This window comes from Chiloscyllium plagiosum, chromosome 1 (assembly GCF_004010195.1).
Source record: "Chiloscyllium plagiosum isolate BGI_BamShark_2017 chromosome 1, ASM401019v2, whole genome shotgun sequence".
Lineage (NCBI taxonomy): Eukaryota > Metazoa > Chordata > Chondrichthyes > Orectolobiformes > Hemiscylliidae > Chiloscyllium > Chiloscyllium plagiosum.
The window spans coordinates 155,238,490-155,265,737 of NC_057710.1; the positions used below are offsets into that span (position 1 = coordinate 155,238,490).

At 43.8% G+C, this 27,248-nt stretch overlaps 1 protein-coding gene across 6 annotated transcripts in view; it reads left to right on the forward strand.

Moving 5' to 3' along the window:
* Nucleotides 1-27,248, forward strand: part of fhdc1 (FH2 domain containing 1) — a 121,980-nt gene that overhangs the window by 54,498 nt on the left and 40,234 nt on the right. For all 6 annotated transcript variants that reach the window (XM_043700016.1, XM_043700036.1, XM_043700029.1 and 3 more), the window contains exon 5: nt 21,675-21,777. In XM_043700016.1, coding sequence (XP_043555951.1) covers nt 21,675-21,777 — 103 coding nt within the window. The remainder of the gene's footprint in view (nt 1-21,674; nt 21,778-27,248) is intronic.

Below are 27,248 nucleotides of genomic sequence, written 5' to 3' on the forward strand. Positions count from 1 at the left end.
CCATCGAGTCTACTCTGGCAGTCAATCATGGCTGATATGTTTTTCAATCCCATTCTCCTACCTTCTCCCCATAAACTTTGATCCCCTTACCAATCAAGAATCTAGCTATCTCAGTCTTAAATATACTTAATGACTTGGCTTCCACAGCCTTCCATAGCAATGAGTTACACGGATTCACCAGACTCTAGCTAATGAACTTCCTCCTCATCTCTGTTGTTAAGGGTTGTCCCTTAATTCGGAGACTGTGCCCTCGGGTCCTATCCTCTCTTCCAAGTGGAAACCTCATCTCCATGTCCACTCTACCCAGGGCTCTCAGTATTTGGTAAGTTTCAGTGAGATCCCCACTCGTCCTTCTAAACCCCTCAAGTATAGACCCAGAGTCCTTAACCATTCTTCATATGACATGCACTTCATCCCGCGATCATTCCTGTAAACCCCCTCTCGACTCCTCCAAAGACAACACATTCTTCCTTAGAAACAGGGCTTGAAACTGCTGACAATGTTCCAAACACAATCTGACTCATCATATCCAGCCTCAGCAGCACTTCTCTGCTCTTGTATTTTAGTTCTCTTAAAGATGAATGCTAACATTGCATTTATCTTCCTAATTGCCAACTGAACCTGAATGTTAACTTGAAGAGAATCCTGAACTAGGATTCCTAAGTCTCTTTGTGCTTCAGATTTCCAAAGCTTTTCCCCATTTAGAAAATAGTCCAAGTCTCTATTCTTCCTACCAGAGTGCATAACTCGGACTTCACAACATTGCTTTCCATCTACCACATTGTTGACCACACTCCTAGCTTGTCGAAGTCTTTCTGCAGCCTCTTTGCTTCCTCTACATTACCTGTCCCTCCACCTATCTTTGGGTCATCTGCAAACTTAGCAACAGTGCCCTCAGTTCCTTCATCCAGATCGTTAAGATATTATGTGAATCATTTTGGTCTCAACACTGACCCCTGCAGAACTGCATTGATATCCTGAAAAGGACCCCAAAATCCTCAGCCTCGGCCTCCTGCTGATCAGCCAATCCATGCCAGTACCTTGATCCTAATCCCATGGGCTGTTCTGTTATTGAGCAGCCTCCCGTGCGGCACCTTGTCAAAGGCCTTCTGGAAATCCAAATAGATCACGTCCACTGGTTCTCCTTTATCTAACTTGCTCGTTACCTCCTCAAAGAATTCTAACAGATTTGTCAGGCATTACCAACACCACGGAGAAAGTGAGGACTGCAGATGCTGGAGATCAGAGCTGAAAATGTGTTGCTGGAAAAGTGCAGCAGGTCAGGCAGCATCCAAGGAGCAGGAGAATCGACGTTTTGGGCATGAGCCCTTCCTGAAGAAGGGCTCATGCCCGAAACATTGATTCTCCTGCTCCTTGGATGCTGCCTGACCTGCTGTGCTTTTCCAGCACCACATTTTCAGCTCATTCCCAACACCACCTCCAGTCAAACCCATCTCATATTTTTTGATTCATTGAAACCTTCCCATGTATTTGTAAACATGGGATTTTCAGAGAACACTGTGTTGATGTGATTGAGCAGATATTAGTGGAGCTCAAGGGCTTAATTTCCAGCTTACCACATTTTTAATGAGTTATTTCCCATGCCTATTTTGATCCTCTGACTTAATTAACCTCAGTGAATAACCACAAAGCAATATGCAAGTACTATACCTGCTGTTCAGCAATAAGTATACTCTAGTCAAGTACATTATGCTGAGAGATCAAAATAGACATACCCTTTGCCTTCACTTTCCAATGAGTCCCTTATCTTTAAATAGCCTTCTGTTATTTTAGAATGATAATTGTCATTTGATAGATGGGTGCTAAATGATTAAATATTTTAGACAAAATTAAATAATTAAACACAAACAACGTGGATTCCAATCTTCATTTTATTAAACACTTGAATGAAGATGCATACATGTTTCAGGAAATTCGATATTTTGCAGTATCAGAGCTAGCTAGACTGGTTGCTTTATCCAAGCTCATTTATTTAACTGCATTATGAGAGAAGAGACCTAATACTGGGAGATACTGACCGAAACCCTTCTTCCAAGTGAAATTGAAATGAGTTTAAATGGTTCCCCATATATTCTTTATATCTCAAATGATCATGTAAACGTCAATGCAACCTTTTGCTTGTATATTTTTGAAGAAACTCATTGATCTGTCAACCAGAAAATCTCAATCTGCAAAAGGATGGACAGATATAAGTATTCTTTTCTTTATGATGTGAATTTTGTCTTTGTTTTTTCACTATAATCCAGCATATCATAATACAGTGGGTACTGTTTATTAGTGTCAACAGTGGAACTCGCCAAGTTTGCAATTTACAGATAGCCAGCTTATTCTAAGATCACGAGTTCTGATTGTTATTTATTACAAAGGCTATAATCTGTTTGTGTAATGCGGAGAGCTTGGCTCTGTGCATAATGATTCACAGGTGCTGCCTCATCTCCACAAGGTAACCTCAAGTCTCCCCACCTCCCTTGTTCACTGGACGTCAAGTTAAAAACCCTGGGATGACCTTGGCTTTTGATCCTGCCTCAGGAACAGTTTTCTTGCCCTGAACCAGAAGATGCTGGGTTTAAGCCCCATTCCAGAAACTTGAGAACACCATCCAGGCTGCTCTCCCAGTGTAATCCCGAGGAAAGCCTGCATTGTTCCAACTGTTGTCTTTCAGATAAAGCATTAAACCAAGGTGCAAGAAATTCCTGTCAGTTAGATATAAAAGATTTTGTGGCAATGTTTAAAGAGAAACAGGAGAGTTCTGGTGGTGTCTCAGCCTGTAGTGATCAATGAACATGGCCACAAAATGAGCTAGTTATTTACCTTATTGCTGTTTGTGGGACTTTACTGTGCATAAATTGACTGTAATATTATAGTGAGCACTTGTCAAGAGTAATTCATTCAATGTAATACTCTTTGGCTGTCCTGAGGATTGAAAGACACTATAAATCTGCAGGGAGAGCAGAAAGCTCACCTAAAGCTGTTTAAAGGCCCCTCTGCCATTAAATGGCCGGGGAGGGAGCTGGACAAGTGAAAACTTGTCCCCTACTTTCTCTCCCCGGGTGAGATACCTGATTCCTTCCACATAAAATTCATCCTTTTGACTGAATGCTAGGAGATGGTTAAATTAGTACTGTTCAGAACACAGTATCTTTGACAGCTGGCTATCCTTTATCTGTGAGCCAAGATAATACTCAACTGTGAGCTCATTTTATGACCTAAACTAAGTAAACAGAATTGTACACTTTTCTGAGGCACTGTTTCTCAGTATGCATCATCCAAACCGTGTGTACTAGACCACTTTTCAAAGATTATGACATTTTTTTTCAACAATGAATGTAATTATATTTGCTGTTTCCAAGTACGGTACTGATGGGCTATTAAAGTAGGGCAGAGTGTCAAGGAATGATTACAATTCATTTCTCGGCATTGGAACTGGATTTAATGGGAGGACAGAGTTAAACATGAGCCTGTAGATATTCATTATCTCGGTTTACCTACAAACAATGGCAACATGAGCAGCAACTGCTATCAGTTCTTACATTCATTGGAATCAAATGGTGCTGAGTGTGAGAGTCTTGGGAGAAGAGTGAAGAAGGTTAGAAAATGAAAGGGATTCTTTTGTTGGATGTATTGGTGAACTCACTTGAAACAGTAAGTCACAGCCTTGCAGCTACGAGTGCAGAATCATGCAGACTCCCTACATTCATTTGGACTTTGGGGAAGGAGGTACAAGAGCCCAATCATTTCATCACGTCTGAAGGAGAACATCATTTGTAGTCACCCAGCCTTCCCTTGTGGATCAGTGCAGTCACCATCATCATCACTGCAATGGTATTGGTTCAGGCTCAGCACAAAAACGCTGTTGATGATGAAAACAAATTGGAAAACTGATTCTGAAGTCTTCAGGATGTTGATGCAAGAAAAGGACATTGTTCATGAAAGGTGGACATTTAAAAATATTGATTTATTAAAGGGTTTGGAAGGCTAATTTGAATGAAAAAGTAGCTTTTTGTGGAAACTACTTCCCCACTGTCTATTGGCAAAGTGATACAAATATATTATTTCAAGTAATAACTGAGAGTGTAATTATTTACATTTAGAAACTGGGGTGTTGACCTCATCATTTTTTTGTTTATTTTCAAAACAGTGCAAGCTAATTAACTGATTCTTATTTTCTGGAACAGTTTGTTGTATAGAGTTTTGATTGCATGATCTGCACTTTCCAACCCATCAGGTCTGGCAGTTTTAAGCCTCTCACATGTTTAACAACTCCAAAATAAAGGAGAAAGTGAGGTCTGCAGATGCTGGAGATCAGAGCTGAAAATGTGTTGCTGGAAAAGCGCAGCAGGTCAGGCAGCATCCAGGCAACAGGAGAATCGACGTTTCGGGCATAAGCCCTTCTTCAGGAACGGGATTCCTGAAGAAGGGCTTATGCCCGAAACGTCGATTCTCCTGTTCCCTGGATGCTGCCTGACCTGCTGCGCTTTTCCAGCAACACATTTTCAACTCCAAAATAAAACCAAGCATCCTGATTGTGCTGCTTTATTCTACATGGTGCTTTACTCCTAGGTTTGAAAGGTCACTTTCATGGTATTAGCACCGAAACATTTGTTCTTGGTAATGTAATGAACCTGATTTTAAATCTGGGTTAAAGAGTAGGTTACCAATCAAGTTCGAAAAATAGTTTGTATTCATTGCTTGTGCAGTTTATATTTAAAGTTCTGGTTAATTTCATAGTTACTGTTGACCTTCTTTGTACCTGCAATGATTAATTTATACTTTGAAACCTTGAGATCTTTGTTTTCCTCATGAGGACACATTAAATTTATTGTTGAGCAATAGCTTGGATCTTTGTAGTAGTTCAGTAGAGCGTTTATTTAAACTCTAGTGATAATTTGTGGGATGGGTGCTTTGTCTGTAGTGGAGCCTGCAGTCTCCAGCAACCTCTCCCACCTGCTCTGCTCAACAGAGTTTTCACCAAGGGGTTGGGCTGTATCATGATTGAATTAATTCTGGCTGAATGAGTAAGTTAATTCCTAGCTGGCTGTGTTTCTGCCTCATCTTTCTGAAAAAAAGGCTAATTAACTAACGGCTAACAAGCAGCAGCAGATTTTTTTTCCAAAGAATATGAATTTTAATTTTGGGATCTATCTCTTCAGACCAAGAAAGAAGACACAGGTTTTGAAAATCAGGTGCCTCAAGCTCTGAGCACACGGCTATGGTTCATATTGTGCCTGCATCTGTTCATATCAACCTCACAGTCCTGGAACCTCACACCGCCCGGTTCTACCTCCTACCCAAAATTCACACACCTGACTGCCCTGGTCAACACGTCGTCTCCACCCATATCTCCTCATAATTGACACCGTCCTATCCCCCCAGTCCAGGAACTTCCCACATACATTCAGGACACTACCCACACCCTCCACGACTTCCATTTCCCTGGCCCCCAATGTCTTATCTTCAGCATGGACATTCAATCCCTGAACACATCCATCCGCCATGACAAAGGCCTCCAAGCCCTCTGTTTCCTCCTATCCCGACAGCCCCACCAGTACCCCACCACTGACACACTCATTCGATTCGCTGAACTGGTCCTCACCCTCAACAATTTCTCCTCTAAATCCTCCCACTTCCTTCAGACCAAAGGGGTAACCATGGCACCTGCATGGGCCCCAGCTATGCCTGTCTCTTCGTCGGGTACGTGGAACAGTCCATCTTCCGCAGTTATCTTGAATTAGTGACTGTATCATAGTTTTCCACAGGTAGAGTTCCTAATTTTAAAGTGCCAGCTTGGACAGTTGCCAAATAATTATTAAAATTTTCCCATAGAAGGGAAAGATAATCTTCAAAGCTGACATACAGGGTAAAATCGAGAGTCCGATAACTTTCACTGATCCCCAACTGTGACTATCTCTGGTCCCTTCGTTGTCACTTTGTTTGTCAGAAGGGAATGCTGGGTACTGACTCTTATAACAGTCTGTGTTGGATGGGCCATGATTGGGGGTCTGCAGACACAAGGTAGTCATGGTTTCATGAAGGTGAACGCAAGCTGGGCTCAGAGCTTCTATTGGAAACATCCCATTGCTGTAAATTCTCTTCTAACTTACTGATTTTTTTTCCTGATATAATGCAGTGAAAGCAATCTTGAGAAACAACTAAGGCTGTTATTCTGGCTTAACATTTATCTTAGCAGAGCCTTCCTCACCAGACATCTATTCAATGTGCTGCATGACACCTAATGTTGCAGGTACCCGCTATGACTGAACAACCCCCCCCCCAATGTGGACAGATGTTATCCTCTGTTTTCTTCATCACTGTCTTTGAAAGTTGCACCTCGAGTTGCCAAAACCCTACCTTACTGTTCCTTCTTGTTGCCCGTCCAACAGTCTCTGCCCCTTTAAGGCATTCATTAAATACATTTCTTTATCCAAGCCTTTGGTCAGATGACCAAAAACGTGGTGTCTGATTTTGTTTCATATTTGTTCTGTGAAACACAAGTTGACACCCAAGGGAAGTGAGTCCTGGTACATCATCATTTGATGAGGTTGCACATTACTAAACACTTCTGTTTACCTCATTTTACTTTTGTTTGGGTGTTTCATTGTGTTTTTGTCAGTACTGATTTCTTGTGGATACACCACAGGATAATGGTGAATTTCCTGCATCGAATCAGTGACTGTGTTTCGAAGGAGTGACGACCATTCTGTCCACAGAAATGAGCGTGAGCTTCCAGTTGCCTGCCACTTCAGCACACCACAGTGTTCCCCGGCCAACATCTCTGCTTCAGGCTGGCCGTAGCATTCCCAGTGAGGCTCAGTGAAAACCGGAAGAACAACACCTCATTTTCCTCTTAGTAACTTGGCAGTCTTCTGGACTCAGTATCGAGTTCAACAATTTTTGAGCTTGCGCACCTTCTCCCATGGCCTTACCCAATCCCTACACACCAGACTGCGTCATCACATGGGCTACTACCAAACCCAACCCATTGTCTGCCACTGATAGTCTTCAAGAGTAACTATTCATTGTCCCACACTGACATTCGTCCAAGTCCTTTGTCCGAATGTTTTTTTCCTCTCTCTTTGAGCTCTACCTCCCACCTATTGTTTACTTCTCCCCCTCCCCACCCACTCCATCTTCTGCAATAATGCCAACTGTTTCTTAGCTACCATCAGTTCTGAAGAAAGGTCACTGGACCTCTGCACAGATGCTGCCTATCCTGCTGGGTTTTTCCAACAATTTCAGTTTTTGTTTCAAAAGACTTAATTGGCTCCTTTGGGACATTGAAGGATTTAAAAGATAAGTGCAAATTTTTCATAATTAATAAGGACCTAGAGAGTGTGGCTAAACAAAGAGACCTTGGAGTGCAGGTTCATAGCTCCTTGAAAGTGGAATCGCAGGTAGATAGGATAGTGAAGAAGGCGTTTGGTATGCTTTCCTTTACTGATCAGGATATCAAGTACAGGAGTTGGGAGGTCCCAACCAGATATCCCAACCCAATCTAGTCCCACCTGCCAGCACCCGGCCCATATCCCTCCAAACCCTTCCTATTCATATACCCATCCAGATGCCTTTTAAATGTTGCAATTGTACCAGTCTCCACCACTTCCTCCGGCAGCTCATTCCATACATGCACCACCTACGCACACACACATGTTGCGGCTGTACAGGACATTGGTTAGGCCACTGTTGGAATGTTGAGAGGGGAAAGATATAAAAGAGACCTAAGGGGCAACCTTTTCACTCAGAGAGTGGTGCGTGTATGGAATGAGCTGCCAGAGGAAGTGGTGGAGGCTGGTACAATTGCAACATTTAAGAGGCATTTGGATGGGTATATGAATAGGAAGGGTTTAGAGGGATATGGGCCAGGTGCTGGCTGGTGGGATTAGATTGGGGTGGGATATCTGGTTGGTGTGGACGGATTGGACCGAAGGGTCCGTTTACATGTTGTACATCTCTATGACTCTAAATGGCACTGTTTCTGTCTAGTTCCTATGTACATGGTGGTCTGAATCAGTATGTTTCACCATTACATTCATTATACAAAGTTCACAACAAAGATATTAGCATTCCTATAAAAATTAGCATGGAAGGATTACACATACTGCATATACATTGACTTGGGAATGCTCTACAAACTGGGATACATACAAATATTTTTTGTCAACGGTATTAAAACAATAAACATCTCACTTCAAGTTCGTATCTGGTTTGTTACAAATGCAATGGAGGTGAAATTATAATAACCCATGTGCCTGCTGTTTTTAATGAACCAGCATTCCAAGTTGGTGTTACCTGCTTCTTTGAATGACCTCCATGTGCTATTGATAGGCTGAACACTAACTTGTGTATACTGTATATCAGCTGGACGTCACCAATATTAGCTTGTCATTGTTAGAGGTAATTCTGCACTGGTGAAAACAAGCCTGGCCTTCCTAAAGATGAATCGCAGAGTTGGTGCTCTGAGTTGCAATTGAATAGAATTTGACCCTGAAGAGAAATGGACAACAGGGAAGAGAGAACATTTCAGATATTGCACTCTCGACGTCTTGGTGGAGGATATGGAAAGGAGAGGTGATGTCCCATTGGACAGGGGAAATCATCCAGGACATGCGCAAACACAGCAGAGAGCTAAGGACATCACCAGCAAGTGTCCATTCCTAAAGACCTGAATGCAGTACCACAAAAGGATTCATTGACTTCACATTGTACCTCAGTGGCTAGGGTCAGTGAAAACATTTTCCAGTGCCATAGCCTACCAACTGCAGCACTAGCCTCAGTCAGTTTTCAATGGACCACTTTCCCATTTTTCTTACCAACAATCTCCTATCACATGGGCATCAGACCTAACATCCATGCATTTCAGCTCACCATCCTACACTTAGCATTGGTGTATATTGCAAATCCACATTTCCCAGATTGTGCACACAGCCAGCTATGGAATCCCCATCAGCCAAACAGAAAGTGGATGTTCACTGACACACCTCTGTGATGCTATCAATGGACAGATGACCATAAATAGGAGGTTCCCTCATCTCTGTGGAGGAGGTATTACTGGCTGTTATTAGAGCAACCATCGTTGAAATCACACAGGTGGGCTGGACCTATTGAAGCTGACTGCGTCCTCCTGCCTCATCGTCTCACATCCCACTTTCCTGTCATACTGCACTGTCTATGAAATGTCAGTGGAGAAAAGGTGGAAATGGGCTAAGCACTTTGTCACAGAAGCCATGGTCTGGTTTTCTATGACACTCTGAAAACTCCCTTACACAGAGCCGTGTAAGTCCCAGCTCTTACAAACCAAATTAGTGACAATGAATATTGAAAGTCCATTTTTAATACAATGGTAACATTTCCCACCACAAAAACAAAATGCGAGCAAATTTCTCATTTTTGTTACGGTGAGTGTTAAAGTTTATCTGAAATAGCAATACAAAATTAAGGATGACAAAACGCAGACATTCTGCATTCACTCTTTTTGACCTAATCTGACCTCAAAACCGTTTTAGGACTAGCAGTCAGATGTCTTGATTGGAGTGGTGCTGGAAAAGCACAGTAGGTCAGGCAGCATCCGAGGAGCAGGAACATAGACATTTCGGGCAAAAGCCCTTCATCAGAACTGAAGACAGGGAGCCTCCAGGGTGGAGAGATAATTGGATGCCCTGGGGTTGAAGTGTTCCGAGGTAGAAGATGAGGCGTTCTTCCTCCAGTCGTCAGGTGGTGAGGGAGCGGCGGTGGTGGAGGCCCAGGACCTCCATGTCCTCAGCAGAGTGGGAGGGGGAGTTGAAATGTTGGGCCACGGGGCGGTGAGGTTAATTGGTGCGAGTGTCCTGGAGATGTTCCCTAAAGCGCTCTGCGAGAAGGTGTCCAGTCTCTGCAATGTAGAGGAGACCACATCGGGAGCAACGATAAATGATATTGGTGGATGTGCAGGTAAAACTTTGATGGATGTGGAAGGCTCCTTTGTGTCCTGGTCAGGTTCACACCCCCCAACAACCCACCCTCCCATCCTGGCACCTTCCCCTACCACCACTGGAATTGCAAAACCTGCGCCCACACCTCCCCCCCTCACCTCCATCCAAGGCCCTAAAGGAGCCTTCATTGGCCCGTGCCTTCTTCTTAAATCTTAACCCAAGTCTTGCTCACCTCTGTAATCCATGTATCAGACTCAGGGACTTTTGCAAACTTAATTTCTAGGTGGTTGGTGGTAATTTGAAATTTGCCTACTGTAAGACTTGAATCCTGCAACATGTACACATGTACGCATTTAATCTTATATCCTTCAAACCAAAAGGATTTGTCCCTTTTGGCTCGAGGGATATATTTTGCTACTATTTTATTCGCCAATAAAATGTCTTTGCCTGGTATTGCCTGCTGTTAGTAGACCCATTGCTTTGTTCACTTACTGCTGGCTCAGTAGCACCTCCATCGTCTTTCCCAAAATGAGATTCATGTTCTTCCAGATTGAAAATTGTGCATTTTCCCCACCTGCAAGGTCTGTGATCATCCAGTATTTCAGAGCATGCTGATTTCTCTTTCTGATTGTTTAAAGTAGTCAGGAGTCATTGTTGCTTTGCACATAACCTCCCGAGAGCTATCCTGGTCATACTGAGCAGACATTGACCACTGGTGTGTGTCCGGTTTCTGGGCAATGCCAGTACCAACACTGTGCTTTTACACGTCCTGGTTTCTGGCAGTGGACGCACTCTTTCATCATATCCTTTCTGTTCCCCCCTCCCCTTCTCCTCCAAAAAAACTGCACAGCCATCTTCAGCTCCTTCATCTATAACCTTCCCTCTATCATAGTGTCAGAAATGGAGGGGTGTTTGCTGACACTAGCACAATGTTCAGCACCATGTGTGTGATTCCTTAGCTACTGAAGTAGTCTGTGTTACTCTGCAGCAAGACAGGGACAATGCCTAGGTTTGGATTGATAAATGACAAATAATGCTCACGCCTTACAAATAGCAGGCAATGACACTCTCCAGGAAGACAGATCTAACCATCATCCTTTGACATTCAGCAACATCACCATCGCTAAGGTCCCCAACTATCCACATCCTGGGGGGTAACAATGGTCTGAACCTAAATGGACCCAGACACATAAATAGTCTGGCTATCGGCCAGGTGAGAATGTAGGAATTACGTGTTGAGGTGCGCTCCTCTTGTCTCCTCGAATCCTGTCCACTATCTATAAAGATCAACCAGGAGTGTGATAGAATACGGGCCGAGAGGAGTGGGGCTCCAATATCACTGAAGAAGCTTGACACCATTCAGATGAAGCAGCATGCTGGTTGGATTCCCATTTCCCACTTTCCAACACTCAATCCCTTCACCAACAATGCAAGGTGGCAGCAGCCTGCATCATTGACAAAATCTGGTAGCTCATCATGTTTTACCTTCCAAACCTGTGATAGCTACCATCTAGAAGGACAAGGGCAGCAGATACATGGGAACGCTACCACTTCCTAGTTTCCCTCCAAGCCATTCATCATCCTGACTTGGAACTATATTCCCAATTCTTCACTGTTGAGGGGTCAAAATCTTGCAACTCCCTTCCTAAAACCACTGTGGATGTACATATACAACAAAGACTGCAGCAGGTGAGGTGATGTGAGGTGATACATTTAGGCAAGTCTAATTCTAGAGTGAATTATACTGTAAAAGGAAGAGCCTTGGGAAAAGTTGATGGGCCGAGAGATCTGGGAGTGTAGGTCCATTGTACCCTGAAGGTTGCTGCACAGGTGGGTAGATTGGTCAAGAAGGCATACGGTATGCTTGCCTTCATTGGACGGGGTATTGAGTATAAGAGCTGGCAGGTCATGTTAAAATTGTACAGGACGTTGGTTCGGCTGTATTTAGAATACTGTGTACAGTTCTGGTCGCCACATTACCAAAAGGATGTGGACGCTTTGGAGAGGGTGCAGAGAAGGTTTACGAGGATGTTGCCTGGTATGGAAGGTGCTAGCTATGAAGAGAGGTTGAGTAGGTTAGGATTGTTTTCATTAAAAAAAAGTAGATTGAGGCGGGACCTGATTGGGGTTTACAAAATCATGAAGGATATAGACAGGGGGATTTTTCCCAGGGCGAAGATTCAGAAACAAGAGGTCATGCTTTCAAGGTGAGAGGTGGAAAGTGTAAGGGGGATACACGCGGCATGTACTTTACACAGAGGGTGGTGGGTATTTGGAACGCGTTGCCAGCAGAGGTGGTAGAGGCAGGCGCGGTACATTCATTTAGGATGCGTCTGGACAGATGCATGAGTAAGTGGGGAACAGATGCTTAGGAATTGGGTGATAGATTTAGACAGTAGATTTGGATCGGCTCAGGCTTGGAGGGCTGAAGGGCCTGTTCTTGGGCTGTAAGTTTTCTTTGTCATTTGTTCTTTGTTAAGTTCCAGAAGGCAGCTCACTAACTTTGCATGTATGGCACGGTGGCTCATGGTTAGCAATACTTCCTCACAGCACCAGGAACCCAGGTTCGATTCTAGCCTTGGGCAACTATCTGTGTGAAAGTTGCACGTTCTGCCTGGGTGTCCTCCCACAATCCAAAGATGTGTAGCTTAGGTGAATTGACCATGATAAATTGCCTGTTGCATTAGGCAGGGGTAAATTTTGGGTCTGGGTGGTTTACTCTTCAGAGGGACGGTGTGGACTTGTTGGGCCGAATGGCCTGTTTCCATACTGTAGGGAATCTAATCTAGAGATGGATAGTAACTGCTGATTCCGCCAGCAATGTCCAATTCATATGAATGTCTTTTTATTTTGCACAATGTAATGTTACAAAGAAAAGTCTTCTTCAACAGTCGATCTGGAACGTGAACAAATTCCTGTCCTTTCACTCCTCCAGGCGGTCATTTCAATTTCCTGAAAAAGATTTGTTTTTTGTCAATTCAATTTGTATTGAACAATTATGAACTTACAAAGAAATAAGCCAGTCTGATCCCTCAAGTTAATCAAAACTAATCAGTTTCATTGTAAAATTGCTTAATAAAGATCATAAATATTATTAAGAAGGTAAGATTCACCCCAAGTTCCACAACATATATGCACATACGTAAAAATTAATCAAAGAGCTGTGGATGCTGGAAATTTGAAACAAAAGCAGAAATTGCTGGAGAAACTCAGCAGGCCTGGCAGCATCTGTGCAGAGAATAGACTCAGTGTTTCAAGTACAGTTCTAGTTCTGAAGAAGGATCACTGGTGATGCTGCCAGTCCTGCTGAATTTCTCCAGCTACTTCTGTCTTTGTTTCAAACACACGTGCACACTCACACACACACTCACGCTCGCGTGCACACACGCCCACTCACGCATACACATGCACACACACGCACAGTCATACACACGCATGCTCACACATGCACACACACCCACACACAGACACACACACGTACAAACACACACACGTGCACATACAAGTACAAACACACACATGCGTTTGCACACACACACACGCACGCACACGAGCATGCAAACCAACAGAACAAGTAACAGAATTGGGAGGAGATGGAATTTAAAAGGTAAACTCCAAAGAAAGTTGAAGATATTTGCTCTGATGTTGACTTTGAAGTTTAATTGGGATTGTGGAGCTGGTCGCTCTCCCAGTGACAGTATAGTAAATCCTTTTTGCAGAGTGAGTGCTATGGAATTTGAAGTTTGTTATATTTTAAAATTATGTCTTTTTATGATGTATTCCAATTTGTAACAGTGATAGGGTCCAACCTTGAGAATTGTTAAGAGAGAGAGTAGCTGTTATTCCGACGTTACGCTGTCCTGTGGCAGCCTGCACTTGACATGTTACTGTTTTACAACAATGGCTACCTGTCTTTCTCTATACTACCAGAAGGTTAAAAATCACACAACACCAGGTTATAGTCCAACAGGTTTAATTGGAAGAACTAGCTTTCGGAGCGTTGCTCCTTCATCAGGTGATTGTGCTTCCAATTAAACCTGTTGGACTATAACTTTGTCCAGCCCAGTCCAACACCGGCATCTCCGAATCAAACCAGAAGGGTGGCTACAGTCATGTGACTGACTTGCAAATGTGCACAGTCATGGTCCCATCAGGCAGTGGGATTCTCTTTCGCCTCTTGTTAGAAGACAGTTGGTTAATCCCTTGTGTCCTGTGAGCCACCGTGAATGCTAAAGGTGATTGAATATTAATAGAAATCTATCACTCCCGAATGATCTGCCCTCTTCCCAAGAGGAAGAAGCTATTCACACCTTGAGAAGGCCATTGTCTGCGCAGGCTGTTGTAAACAAAGTGTCTGTGCTGTAGTCATTTCAATTCTCTCAATGCAGATCAGTTCCTTTAACAATGTTGTGTCGGCCATTTTAGCAAAACTTGCAGGTCAGGGTGGTTTATAAAGGTGTTTTAAAACACAACAACCTGGTTCATTTAAAGCTATTTCTTTAAACAAAGGTCCAGGGCATTAAATCAACTGATGAAATTTAAAAATGGTCCATATTTTATGTGATAGCATCTGAGTTCATTTCAACAGTGGTTGAATAGAGGGGCCACAGTATGGTAGAGGAGTTTGAAGCAGCTATATTACAGAAATCTGCAGGATGGTATCACATATCCACCCCTGGTTTCAAATGAATGTTTTCCCCTTCAGAGATTTTAAGTGAGATATGCTGCAATAATTGTTGAGTTGTATTTTCTGTGCTCTTGTTTGGACTTGAAGTGCAGAAAATAATGGGGTCAGACAGCTCACATACACCAGTTCATAGTCCAACAGGTTTATTTGGAAGCACTAGCTTTCGGAGCGCTGCTCCTTCATCAGGTAGCTGTGGAGCAGGACCATAAGACAGAATTTATAGCAAAAGATTACAGTGTCATGATAATTCAGGTGGTTGAGGACCCTCCGAAGACTATGACTTTAATGCAGAATTGGGAACCTTGGCAAAGGGTTCCAGACACCAAACATTGCTGCATGGAATTTCTAACTCTATGGGTAATTCTCATGCTGCCATCAGGGCTTCCGAAAGGGCCCAACTTGCATCTGCTTTTGCCCAAAAAATCGATTCTCCTGCTCCTCAGAAGCTGCCTGATCTGCTGTGCTTTTCTAGCACCACTCTAATCTCCAGCAACTGTAGGACTCACTTCATCCCAACTTACATCTGTCAAGGTGTGTCCAGTCTCTGACTATTCTTTCAGCATCGCTTTGGACAGTATCCTAAAACGCTCTCCCTATGTTCACCAAACCCACAGGGGTTCAAGCAGATGGATGACTTCCACCTCTAGAAAGAACACCTACACACCATGAATAATCAAAGAATCTACTTGCAGGAGCTGTGAATAAAAAATAACCACATAACAGTATTCACTCAGGAACAGGACATTGTTGCCGATGTGAATACTGAGTCACAATTAATTAGAATGGATGGCTTTGAGGTATGTAAGGAAGAGGTGTTGGAAATTCTGGAAAGGGTGAAAATAGATAAGTCCCCTGGGCCTGATGGCATTTATCCAAGGATTCTCTGGGAAGCAAAGGAGGAGATTGCAGAGCCATGTTTGCTGTTAGTCCGGCTAAAACGGATGACCTCACATTGTCCTCCATCTGCCAGACCCTTACCCACTATCTATATCCCTGTGCAGACTCACAGTGGTCTCTGCACACAATGCTCTTCCACTCATCTTAGTGTCAAATGTGAACTCTGACACGGTATACTTGGTCCTCAACTCCAAAACATTTGTATAAATTGTAAACAGTTGCGGTGCCAACATTAATCCAAACACCCATTTATCTCTATTCTTTACTTTTTGTTCATTAACCAATCCTCTATCCATGCTAATACATTACCCATAATGCCGTGCACCTTTACCTATACAACAGCCGTTTGTATAGTAGCTTGTCGATTACCTTCTGGAAATCCAAATACACTACATCCACGTATCCAATGTGCTCATCATGTGCTCAAATAATTCCAGTAAATGTGTTAAACACGACCTGCCTTTCATGAATCTATAGTCAATGGGACAATTTCTACCCAGATATCTCGCTACTACGCCCTTGAGAGATTCAAGCATATTCCCCATGACAGAAGTTAAGCTAACGGGTACGTTTTTAAAACTATGCTTGCAGCTTTCCAATCTCTCAGAACCATCCCAGAGTCCAGCAGGTTTTAATGAATTACCCCGAGCACGTTTACTATTTCCTCCCGTCATCTCTTCTAGTCCCCTGGGAAACATTCTATCAGGGCCATCCACCTTTCGGCTGTTAGCTTTCCCACTTTACTGAGAATGATTGATTCTCTGTCCTCATCTACCATTGCCTCCATAGGCCTGCAACAATGAGCGTACAGAGACAGTATGTTCCTGATAAGGGCAAGGCTGATAGGTGTATGGAGTGCTGCATGACCCGAGCTATTACAGCTATGTCAGCTATTACAAGGGGGCATAGCTTTAAGTTAAGGGGTGGTAGGTATAGGACAGGTGTTAGTGGTAGATTCTTTACTCGGATAGTCGTGAGTTCATGGAATGCCCTGCCAGTAGCAGTGGTGGACTCTCCCTCTTTATGGGCATTTAAACGGGCATTGGATAGGCATATGGAGGATAGTGGGCTAGTGTAGGTTAGATGGGCTTGGATCGGCGCAACATCGAGGGCCAAAGGGCCTGTACTGCGCTGTATTCTATGTTCTATGTTCTAACAGAGTAGGAGGCTAATTACTTATAAACTGCTGCAAGAGCAAATACAGCAGCAGTAATGGTTCACAAATACCAAGATGAATTGCAATGTTTTTCTGGTGGAGTTGATTGACATCGCACATGGTTTCTCCAGGTAGTGCTGGCGAATCCTATAACATCAACTTTAGCCACCAGAACAGGCAGACAAAACCTTCCTAAACAACTCACTAAAATACAGCACCGTCAATAATGCTGCACTCTCTCAATATTGCATTAAATTGTTTGCAGGAATATTCTATAGTGGTTTCATCGACATTTCAACTCAAAGGCACAACTGAGCCAACTTGCCACCTCCAGTACCAAACGAATTGCCCATAGAACTCCCCTGAAATCACCTTGATCTTCAGGAGAAGAATGACCAGAGAAAATTGGGAAAAAATAAAAACGCATCTCATTTGTGAAGGAAATATTGTAAAGTGACTGTTTCTTAGGAGTAACTGCAGAGAGTAAGAACAATCCAAGAGTGTTTGATAGAGACCGGAACACCCTGTATAATCCGTGTGTGATAGAGACCAGAACACCCTGTATAATCCGTGTGTGAAAGAGACCGGAACACCCTGTATAATCCGTGTGTGATAGAGACCGGAACACCCTGTATAATCCGTGTTTGATGGTGACCAGTACACCCTGTATAATCCGTGTTTGATACAGACCAGAACACCCTGTATAATCCGTGTTTGATACAGACCAGGACACCCTGTATAATCCGTGTGTGATACAGACCAGGACACCCTGTATAATCCGTGTTTGATAGACACCAAAACACCCTCTATAATCTTGTTTGATAGAGACAGAACACCCTGTATAATCCGTGTGTGATACAGACCAGGACACCCTGAATAATCCGTGTTTGATGGTGACCAGAACACCCTGTATAATCCGAGTTTGATGGTGACCAGAACACCCTGTATAATCCCTGTTTGATGGACACCAGAACACCCTGTATAATCCGTGTTTGATGGACACCAGAACACCCTGTATAATCTGTGTTTGATGGACACCAGAACACCCTGTATAATCTGTGTTTGTTAGAGACCAGAACACCCTGTATAATCCGTGTTTGATAGCTACCAGAACACCCTGTATAATCCGTGTTTGATAGAGACCAGAACTCCCTGTATAATCCGTGTTTGATAGCTACCAGAACACCCTGTATAATCCGTGTTTGATAGAGACCAGAACACCGTGTATAATCCGTGTTTGATACAGACCCGAACACCCTGTATAATCAGTGTTTGATGGAGTCCAGAACCCCCTGTGTACTCCGTGTTTGTTAGAGACCAGAACACGCTGTATAATCCGTGTTTGAAAGAGACCAGAACAACCTGCATAATCCGTGTTTGATAGAGACCAGAACACCCTGTATAATCCGTGTTTGATGGGCACCAGAGCACCCTGTATAATCCGTGTTTGATGGACACCACAACACCCTGTATAATCCGTGTTTGATGGGGACCAGAACACCCTGTATAATCCGTGTTTGATGGTGACCAGAACACCCTGTATAATCCGTGTTTGATGGGGACCAGAACACGCTGTATAATCCGTGTTTGATGGAGACCAGAACACCGTGTATAATCCGTGTTTGATGGGGACCAGAACACCCTGTATAATCCGTGTTTGATGGAGACCAGAACACCGTGTATAATCCGTGTTTGATGGGGACCAGAACACCCTGTATAATCCGTGTTTGATAGAGACCAGAACACCCTGTATAATCCGTGTTTGATGGTGACCAGAACACCCTGTATAATCCGTGTTTGATGGGGACCAGAACACGCTGTATAATCCGTGTGTAATGGAGACCAGAACACGCTGTATAATCCGTGTGTAATGGAGACCAGAACACCCTGTATAATCCGTGTTTGATGGTGACCAGAACACCCTGTATAATCCGTGTTTGATGGGGACCAGAACACGCTGTATAATCCGTGTGTAATGGAGACCAGAACACCGTGTATAATCCGTGTTTGATGGTGACCAGAACACCCTGTATAATCCGTGTTTGATGGGGACCAGAACACCCTGTATAATCCGTGTGTAATGGAGACCAGAACACGCTGTATAATCCGTGTTTGATGGTGACCAGAACACCCTGTATAATCCGTGTTTGATGGGGACCAGAACACCCTGTATAATCCGTGTTTGATGGAGACCAGAACACCGTGTATAATCCGTGTTTGATGGGGACCAGAACACCGTGTATAATCCGTGTTTGATGGAGACCAGAACACCCTGTATAATCCGTGTTTGATACAGACCAGGACACCCTGTATAATCCGTGTTTGATGGAGACCAGAACACCGTGTATAATCCGTGTTTGATGGTGACCAGAACACGCTGTATAATCCGTGTTTGATAGAGACCAGAACACCGTGTATAATCCGTGTTTGATAGAGACCAGAACACCCTGTATAATCCGTGTTTGATGGGGACCAGAACACCCTGTATAATCCGTGTTTGATAGAGACCAGAACACCCTGTATAATCCGTGTTTGATAGAGACCAGAACACCCTGTATAATCTGTGTTTGATAGAGACCAGAACACCCTGTATAATCCGTGTTTGATAGAGACCAGAACACCCTGTATAATCCGTGTTTGATAGAGACCAGAACCCCCTGTATAATCCGTGTTTGATAGAGACCAGAACACCCTGTATAATCCGTGTTTTGGTCATTGATGGTCAGAGGAATTGCATCATATTTTCGGTCCGAGGTCTTGCAGTGCTATGGTAGTGTACATACCTCTGGGCTAATTGGCTTCAGTTCCACCTAATGCAGACCTGTTGTAACATCTCTGACAAGCTTGGTAAGAGAAGACCCATAAAGTGCTCAGAAAGTTGAATAATTCTGCTGTAGTTCGTACTGTATTTGTCAGTCCGACAGTGATGGTTCGGCAAACTTTCTTGCACAAAAATGGGACATATTTTCCATCACATTGGCCCTTGTCGTTACATTGTGTTTGGTAACAGTATGTGAGTTTGTGTCACCATGTAACTAGAGATGTAATTTTGAATATGGACTCAATCAACTAGTTTTTTTTCTCAAATTTGACTGCAATCTGGATTTTTCCTCTTGTTCATCAGTATGAGTAAAGCATAGATGATATTTCTGTGGCCCTTTTTTATGATAAATGCAAATGTATTGAGGGCTCTATATTTACTTAGAGAAAATTTGATGGGTTAAAATGATTGTACTAGGACTCTCTGACATGTCATAATGCGCTGGCCCTCAGCCAATGCTGACGAATAATTCTTTAACCATTCGGACCAGAAAGGCACATTTTGAACCCATTTTTCTGTCAAATTTCATTTGTATAAGGGAAGAAAATGCCATTCTGGATGGAATGTCATTGAATCTTAGAAAGTGATATTTAATAGCCGAGCTGCACCAGTTTTTAAAATCCATCCTTATTGATTTCAGCCATTAGAGTTGGGCCTGTGAGGTTGAAGAGCTTCACTAATTGTAATGAGTTTCAATGCCTCAGTCACTCCCTCATTGTAAATATCTGTCTTTGGTGCTTGGGTTGCCACAGCAACAGTCAGCAGTCGAGCGGTTGGAAAAGTCAAGTAATGTAATGAACATATATCACTCAGCCTATAGTAAGAGTTTTATTTGCGTGAGGGTATATATTCCTTTTCTGATTTATCATTTCTCCCATTCGGTTTTCCCACCATGCATTAGTATTAGTTGGTGGAGTAATCCCTTGAGAACAGACTGTCCTTCCTCTGAGAATGTTGGGGGAAGGGGCGGTAAGTAAGAAGTCAGGTCACAATTTGGTTGGTCAGATGAACGCTAGTTACAGGCTTGGTGCCTTTGAAATGTCTTATCGGTATTGAGGTCAGATCTGGAGGAGTGCGGATTTTTCTCTACTTCTTTAAGAAATGAAAATCAGACAGTTGGGAAAAAAACTACATAATCTTTTGCCAGGTAACTGATATTCATTATAGGTGTTTCTAAATACAGATGAAAGTATTTGCTGATTGGAAACTGTAACACAGGAATTCCTCAGAGGCTGCCGCTAATAATTGACTGAGAGATGTTTGAAGATGAATTTCCTTTCACTTCAGGCATTGTGACGAGCAGATGGCGCCAGCCTCACTACATTCTTCAAAGTGTCTTCACTTTGCACCCCACCCCCATTCTCTCCTCACCCCAATCTGCACGTCAGTTTTGCTTTGAAACTTCATTTGAAATCCCTGCCTTGACTTGTTTTTGATGTTATTGTTATTGTCAGTGCATTGATGAAGAATCATCTGGACAATCTGTGACTCCCATCTCGCTAAAATACATAATTGAACTTTTAATTGTATTTATATATCTTAAATAAACAAAATTTTTCTTTCTTTGTGCCCTTTCTTTGTTTACAGCAATTTAAAGTACATTGCCTTTGTAGAAACATTATCTCCTTTTCTTATCACCATTAATAGAGATTGGCAGAATTGCTGGATGATTTGAAATTTCATTTCACAAGTAAAATCATTGCAAAGGAAGAAATTGGGGGTGGAAACATCTCCTTTTATCCTCTCCAATCCTCATGAGTCACAGAGCTGCTAATCGCAACTGTCATAAGGATACTTGCAGATTGAAAAGTAAATGTACAGCACAGCGAGCTATTTTACCGCAGGGCTTATTTAGCACATTAGGAAAAGTGTGTATGACGGAAAAGTCAATATGCTGCTGATGTACTGACTTACTTCATCACCAGGACATTAGCCAATGAGAGGCCTGTAACTTGTGTGACAAAACTCAGAATGATCTCACCAGACATAACCCAAGTTTAGAATCGCACTGGTACATGTTTTCCACAACTTAAGCAGATGGAATTTGTAAAATTTTGCAGAGCCATCGCTACAGTGTGCTCCTAGTGATGTCAGTAATTAGGAACTTGGGATGAATTTATTCCTTTGAACCTTCTGTACAAACTGAACATCAACAAGATACTAATGGTTGTTCTCTTGTAATTTAAGGTCGAATCAGTGCATTGTTGAAGATATTCGGTCAGGAAGAAGTGAAGCCTATGGCTCAGACAAACTGCGTGAACTTCTCAAAATATTACCAGAAGCGGAAGAGGTCAGCAGAAACTCTTTTTCTTCCTAACAATGAGAATAAGGCAGAATGGTTAATAGGTTTAAGAACATGGGAATGGCCAGAACCTGAACAGTCAGAGCATTCCATTTCTCCAGGGTCAGCATCTGCCATCCCTGGCCTACAGCGCTGCCTTCGCCTCAGCAGATATTCCTTTCTACATTGAGACAACGTTCCCTGTAAAACGTTAAATGGTGCTCTCTTGCAGACTTCCGCTCATATTTCTATGTTTAAAATATATTATCAGAGTTTAACTGTTTTTTCTCTCTTCGAAATCCTTGCACCTTCTTTCCTATAAAGGTACTGAAGCTTTTCAACTGCTTCACAGTTTAGTTAATACAGATTGTTTGTCAGATTTGTCAGACTTCCTGCACTGCCTGTAATGTTTGGATATGCTGGGCACAGAATGGTACATAGTGCACCAGCTGCAGTCACACCTTGTTGAGATTTATTATCTCCTGTGATTTCTACTGTATCCAGATGGATACTTCCCAGTGACTGGGTGGGTTTCCATATGCTGTTGGTTTCAGTCAACAGTTTAAAAAATTCAAATCCCTGTCATGTGTTAACCTGACATGGAGTCAATTGTCTGTATTACTGCTCAGTATTTATGCTCCTATTTTCAGTGTTTTTGATTTTGCTCACATTGAATACCATTATCATCAGTCCAGCTTATCCACAAGTTTTTTTTGTTTGGTCTGCCTCTGTTTTAATGGTTAAAAACTTCTCCCAATTTGCTATTTCCTGAAGACCTAGCAAGCTTGATTATTGTCCCCAGCTCCAACCCAAGGACGAGGACTCTGGCAGTGCACACATAATTCTTGATCATGTCTGTTGGTGTCAGCCATATCAGGGCACCTCTGTATGCAAATATTGGGGTTGAAAACTCACATGAGTCCAAAATCCTTTGATACCCTATTCACAGGACAAAGAAAATGCTGCCTTACCAGAGGTAAACTATGGAGAAAGTGAGGACTGTAGATGCTAGTTGAGAGTGTGATGCTGGAAAAGTACAGCAGGTCAGGCAGCACCCGAGGAGCAGGAGAATTGACATTTTGGGCATAAGCCCTTCAGCAGGGTTGTGCCCGAAACATCAATTCCCCTGCTCCTCGGATGCTGCCTGACATGCTGTGCTTTTCCAGCACTGTATTCGGAGGTAAAATATGTTTTGATTGGATGAGATGTTAAAGCAGGACTGACCAACCTATCACTCTCAATCATTTTCCCATCACAGGGCTGGTGAGCAAATTTAGGAAAAACCCAGACATTAGAAATTTACTTCACTATTAACAAAACTGCACACTTGCACACACATTCTCGCAGAATATCCACTCTTATATACACCCACATGCTTGGCACACATAGTTGTGGTTACAGAAGATAGAGTGTGGCGCTGGGAAAAGCACAGCAGGTCAGGCAGCATCTTAGGAGCAGGAGAGTCGATGTTTCAGCAGTGCTCTTCATCAGGACTAGGGAAGGGCTGTGGAGCTGGGGGAAAGGTAGGTGGGATGGAGATGGAGGGATGCAGGTAGAAGGTGATTGTGATAGGTAGATGGGAAGGAAGATGGACGAGTAGGTCAGGTCAAGAGGGTGGTGCCAAGTCAGAGGGTTGGATCTGGGAAGGGATTGACTACACCTTCTGCTACCTCCCCTTCTGTAAAAACACCATCCCTTATTCCACCTTCTGCTACCTCCCCTTCTGTAAAAACACCATCCCTTATTCCCAATTCCTCCACCTACACTGTATCTGCTCCCATGATGAGCGATTCTACTCCAGCACATCCCAGATGACCTCCTACTTCAAGGACTGCAATTTCTCCTCGCCTGTGATCAACAATTCCCTCAATCACAACTCCCCCATCTCCCGCACCTCCGCCCTCGAAGCCCACCTCTCCAACTGCAACAAGGATAGATCCTCCACCCCCACCGTCCTCACTAATCTAGCAAATCGAGCACATCATCCTTCACATTTTGGCCACCTACAGTCAGACCTCACCACCAAAAATATATTTCTCTCCCCACCCCTAGCTGTGTTCTGTAGGGGCCAGCAATGACCTTGTGAGATCCACATTCTCCCACCAACCTCCTCTCCACACCTGGCACCTTCCCCTGCCACAAGAGGTGAAACACCTGCACCCACCCCTCCCCCTTCACCTCCATCCAACGTCCCAAAGGATCATTCCAAACCCAGCAGAGATTGACTTGGATAGCCTCGAACATCATCTACTTCATCCTTTGCTGTCGATGTGGTCTCCTCTATATCGAAGAGACTGAGCGAAACCTCGCAGAACTGTTCGACGAACATCTCTGGTCTGTATGCACCAACCAACCCCACCTTCCTGTAGGCATCCACTTCAACACCCCTCTCACTCCCCCAATGACATGTCCATTCTGGGCCTCCTCCACCACCTGAACGAGGCCACCTGCAAACTGGAGGGGGAACACCTCATCTTCCACCTCAGGAGCCCACAACCACATGGCCTCAGCATTGAATTCACCAGTTTCCAAATGTCCTCAACCTCCAGCCCATCCCAGAACTCCAACTCGGCACCTACCTCTTGACCTGACCTACCTGTCCATCTTCCTTCTCACCTACCTGCTCCACCCTTCCATCGACCTATCACAATCACCTCCTACTGCATCCACCTATCGCCATCCCACCTAACTTTCCCTCTTACCCTCTGCCTCCCCACATCCTGATGAAGGGCTTCTGCCCGAAACGTCGACTCACCTGGTCCTCAGATGCTGCCTGACCAGCTGTGCTTTTTCCAAAGCAATATTCTATTGAATGTGACTCTCCAGCATGCGCAGTCCTCACTATCTCCACCCTGGTAGTCCCAAAAGTTGGGCCACGGTGGCTCAGTGGTTAGCACTGCTGCCTCAGAGCACCAGGGTCTCAGGTTTGATTCCAACATCGGGCCTGTGTGGAGTTTGCACATTCTCCCCGTGTCTGTGTGGGTTTCCTCCGGGTGCTCCAGTTTCCTCCCACAATCCAAAGATGTGCAGGCCAGGTGTATTGGCCATGCTAAATTGCCTACAGTGTTAGGTGCATTTGTCAGAGGGAAGCGGGTCTGGGTGGGTTGCTCTCTGGAGGGTTGGTGTGGACTTGTTGGGCTGAAGGGCCTGTTTCCACACTGTAGGGATTCTAATCTACTCATGCACACACTTGCACAGGTGACCACAAACACACACACCTGCCAAATGGAGATGTGGACATTGCTGAGGAGAAGTTTAGGTCTTTACAAAGGTACCACCTCTTGCTTTAACATTCCAGCTACCCCGGGTCGTGCTACCCTCTACTCTGCTTCCTGTGGTCTCTCTCCATGTTTCTCCCCATTTTGACAGCGTTAGGAGTCCACATCTGCACTGACTTCTTACCTCGCCTGACCCTCCCATTCTCCCGGTGTCTAGGCTTTAGACCAAGTGAAGTCACTAACCTTTGCACTGCTGGCTTCTCTTCGATATCTTGGCTGTTGTTTCTACCCAACTTGGGTTAGCTACATGACACACCTCATATCCACCACTGCCATTCAGCCTGCTCCCAGTTATCCAGTACCTCAGTGGGAGAATTCTCACCTTTGTTTTCCAATTTCTCTGTGACCTTCCTCCCCAAATTCTTACGTATCTGCACTCCTCAAATTCCCTCCCCTTGCACACCCTAATTTTAATCACTCCTCCTTCGACAGCAGTGGCTCGAGCTGCCCAGGTTCTACTTTCTCAAATTTCCTCACTCCATCTTTCTGTGTCTCTTTACTGCTTAGAGTCATAGAGATGTACAGCACGCAAACAGACCCTTCGGTCCAACTCATCCATGCCAACCAGATATTCTAACCTAATCTAGTCCCATTTGCCAGCACTTGGCCCATATCCCTCTAAACCCTTCCTATTCATATATCGATGTCAGATGCCTTTTAAATGTTGCAATTGTACCAGCCTCCACCACATCCTCTGGCAGCTCATTCCATACACGCACCACTCTCTGAGTGAAAAAGTTGCCCCTTAGGTCTCTTTTATATCTTTCCCCTCTCACCCTAAACGATAGGAAGGAGACCAGAATTGCACACAATATTCCACAGTGGCCTAACCAATGTCCTGTACAGCTGCAACTTGACCTCCCAACTCCTGTACTCAATACGCTGACCAATAAAGGAAAGTATGTCAAACGCCTTCTTCACTATCCTATCTACCTGCGACTCCACTTTCAAGGAGCTATGAACCTGCACTCCAATGTCTCTGATCAGCAACACTCCCCAGGACCTTACCATTAAGTGTATAAGTCCTGCTAAGATTTGCTTTCACAAAGTGCAGCACCTCACATTTTTCTAAATTAAACTCCATCTACCACTCCTCAGCCCATTGACCCATCTGATCAAGATCTGTAATCTGAGGTAATCTTCTTCGTTGTCCACTACACCTCCAATTTTGGTGTCATCTGCAAACTTACTAACTGTACCTCTTATGCTCGGATCCAAATCATTTAAATAAATGACAAAAAGTAGAGGACCCAGCACCGATCCTTGTGGCTCTCCACTGGTCACAGGCCTCCAGTCTGAAAAGCAACCCTCCACCACCACCCTCTGTCTTCTACCTTTGAGTCAGTTCTGTGTCCAAATGGCTAGTTCTCCCTGTATTCCATGAGATCTAACCTTGCTAATCAGTCTCCCATGGGGAACCTTGTCGAGCGCCTTACTGAAGTCCATATAGTTCACATCTACTGCTCTGCCCTCACCAATCCTCTTTGATATTTCCTCAAAAATCTGAATCAGGTTTGTGAGACATGATTTCCCACGCACAAAGCCATGCTGACTACCTCTAATCAGTCCTTGCCTTTCCAAATACATGTACATCCTGTCCCTCAGGATTCCCTCCAACAACTTGCCCACCACCGAGGTCAGGCTCACCGGTCTATAGTTCCCTGGCTTGTCCTTACTGCCCTCCTTAAATAGTGGCACTATGTTTGCCAACCTCCAGTCTTCCGGAACCTCACCTGTGACTATCGATGATACAAATATCTCAGCAAGAGGCCCAGAAATCACTTCTCTGGCTTCCCACAGAGTTCTCGGGTACACCAGATTGAGTCCTGGGGATTTATCCACTTTTGTGTTTCAAGACATCCAGCACTTCCTCCTCTCTAATCTGGACATTTTGCAAGATGTCACCATCTATTTCCCTACAGTCTATATCTTCCATATCCTTTTCCACAGTAAATACTGATGCAAAATATTCATTTAGTATCACCCCCATTTTCTGTGGCTCCACACAAAGGCCGCCTTGCTGATCTTTGAGGGGCCCTATTCTCTCCCTAGTTACCCTTTTGTCCTTAATGTATTTGTAAAAACCTTTGGATTCTCCTTAATTCTATTTGCCAAAGCTATCTCATGTCCCCATTTTGCCCTCCTGATTTCCCTCTTAAGTATACTCCAACTTTCTTTATACTCTTCTAAGGATTCACTCGA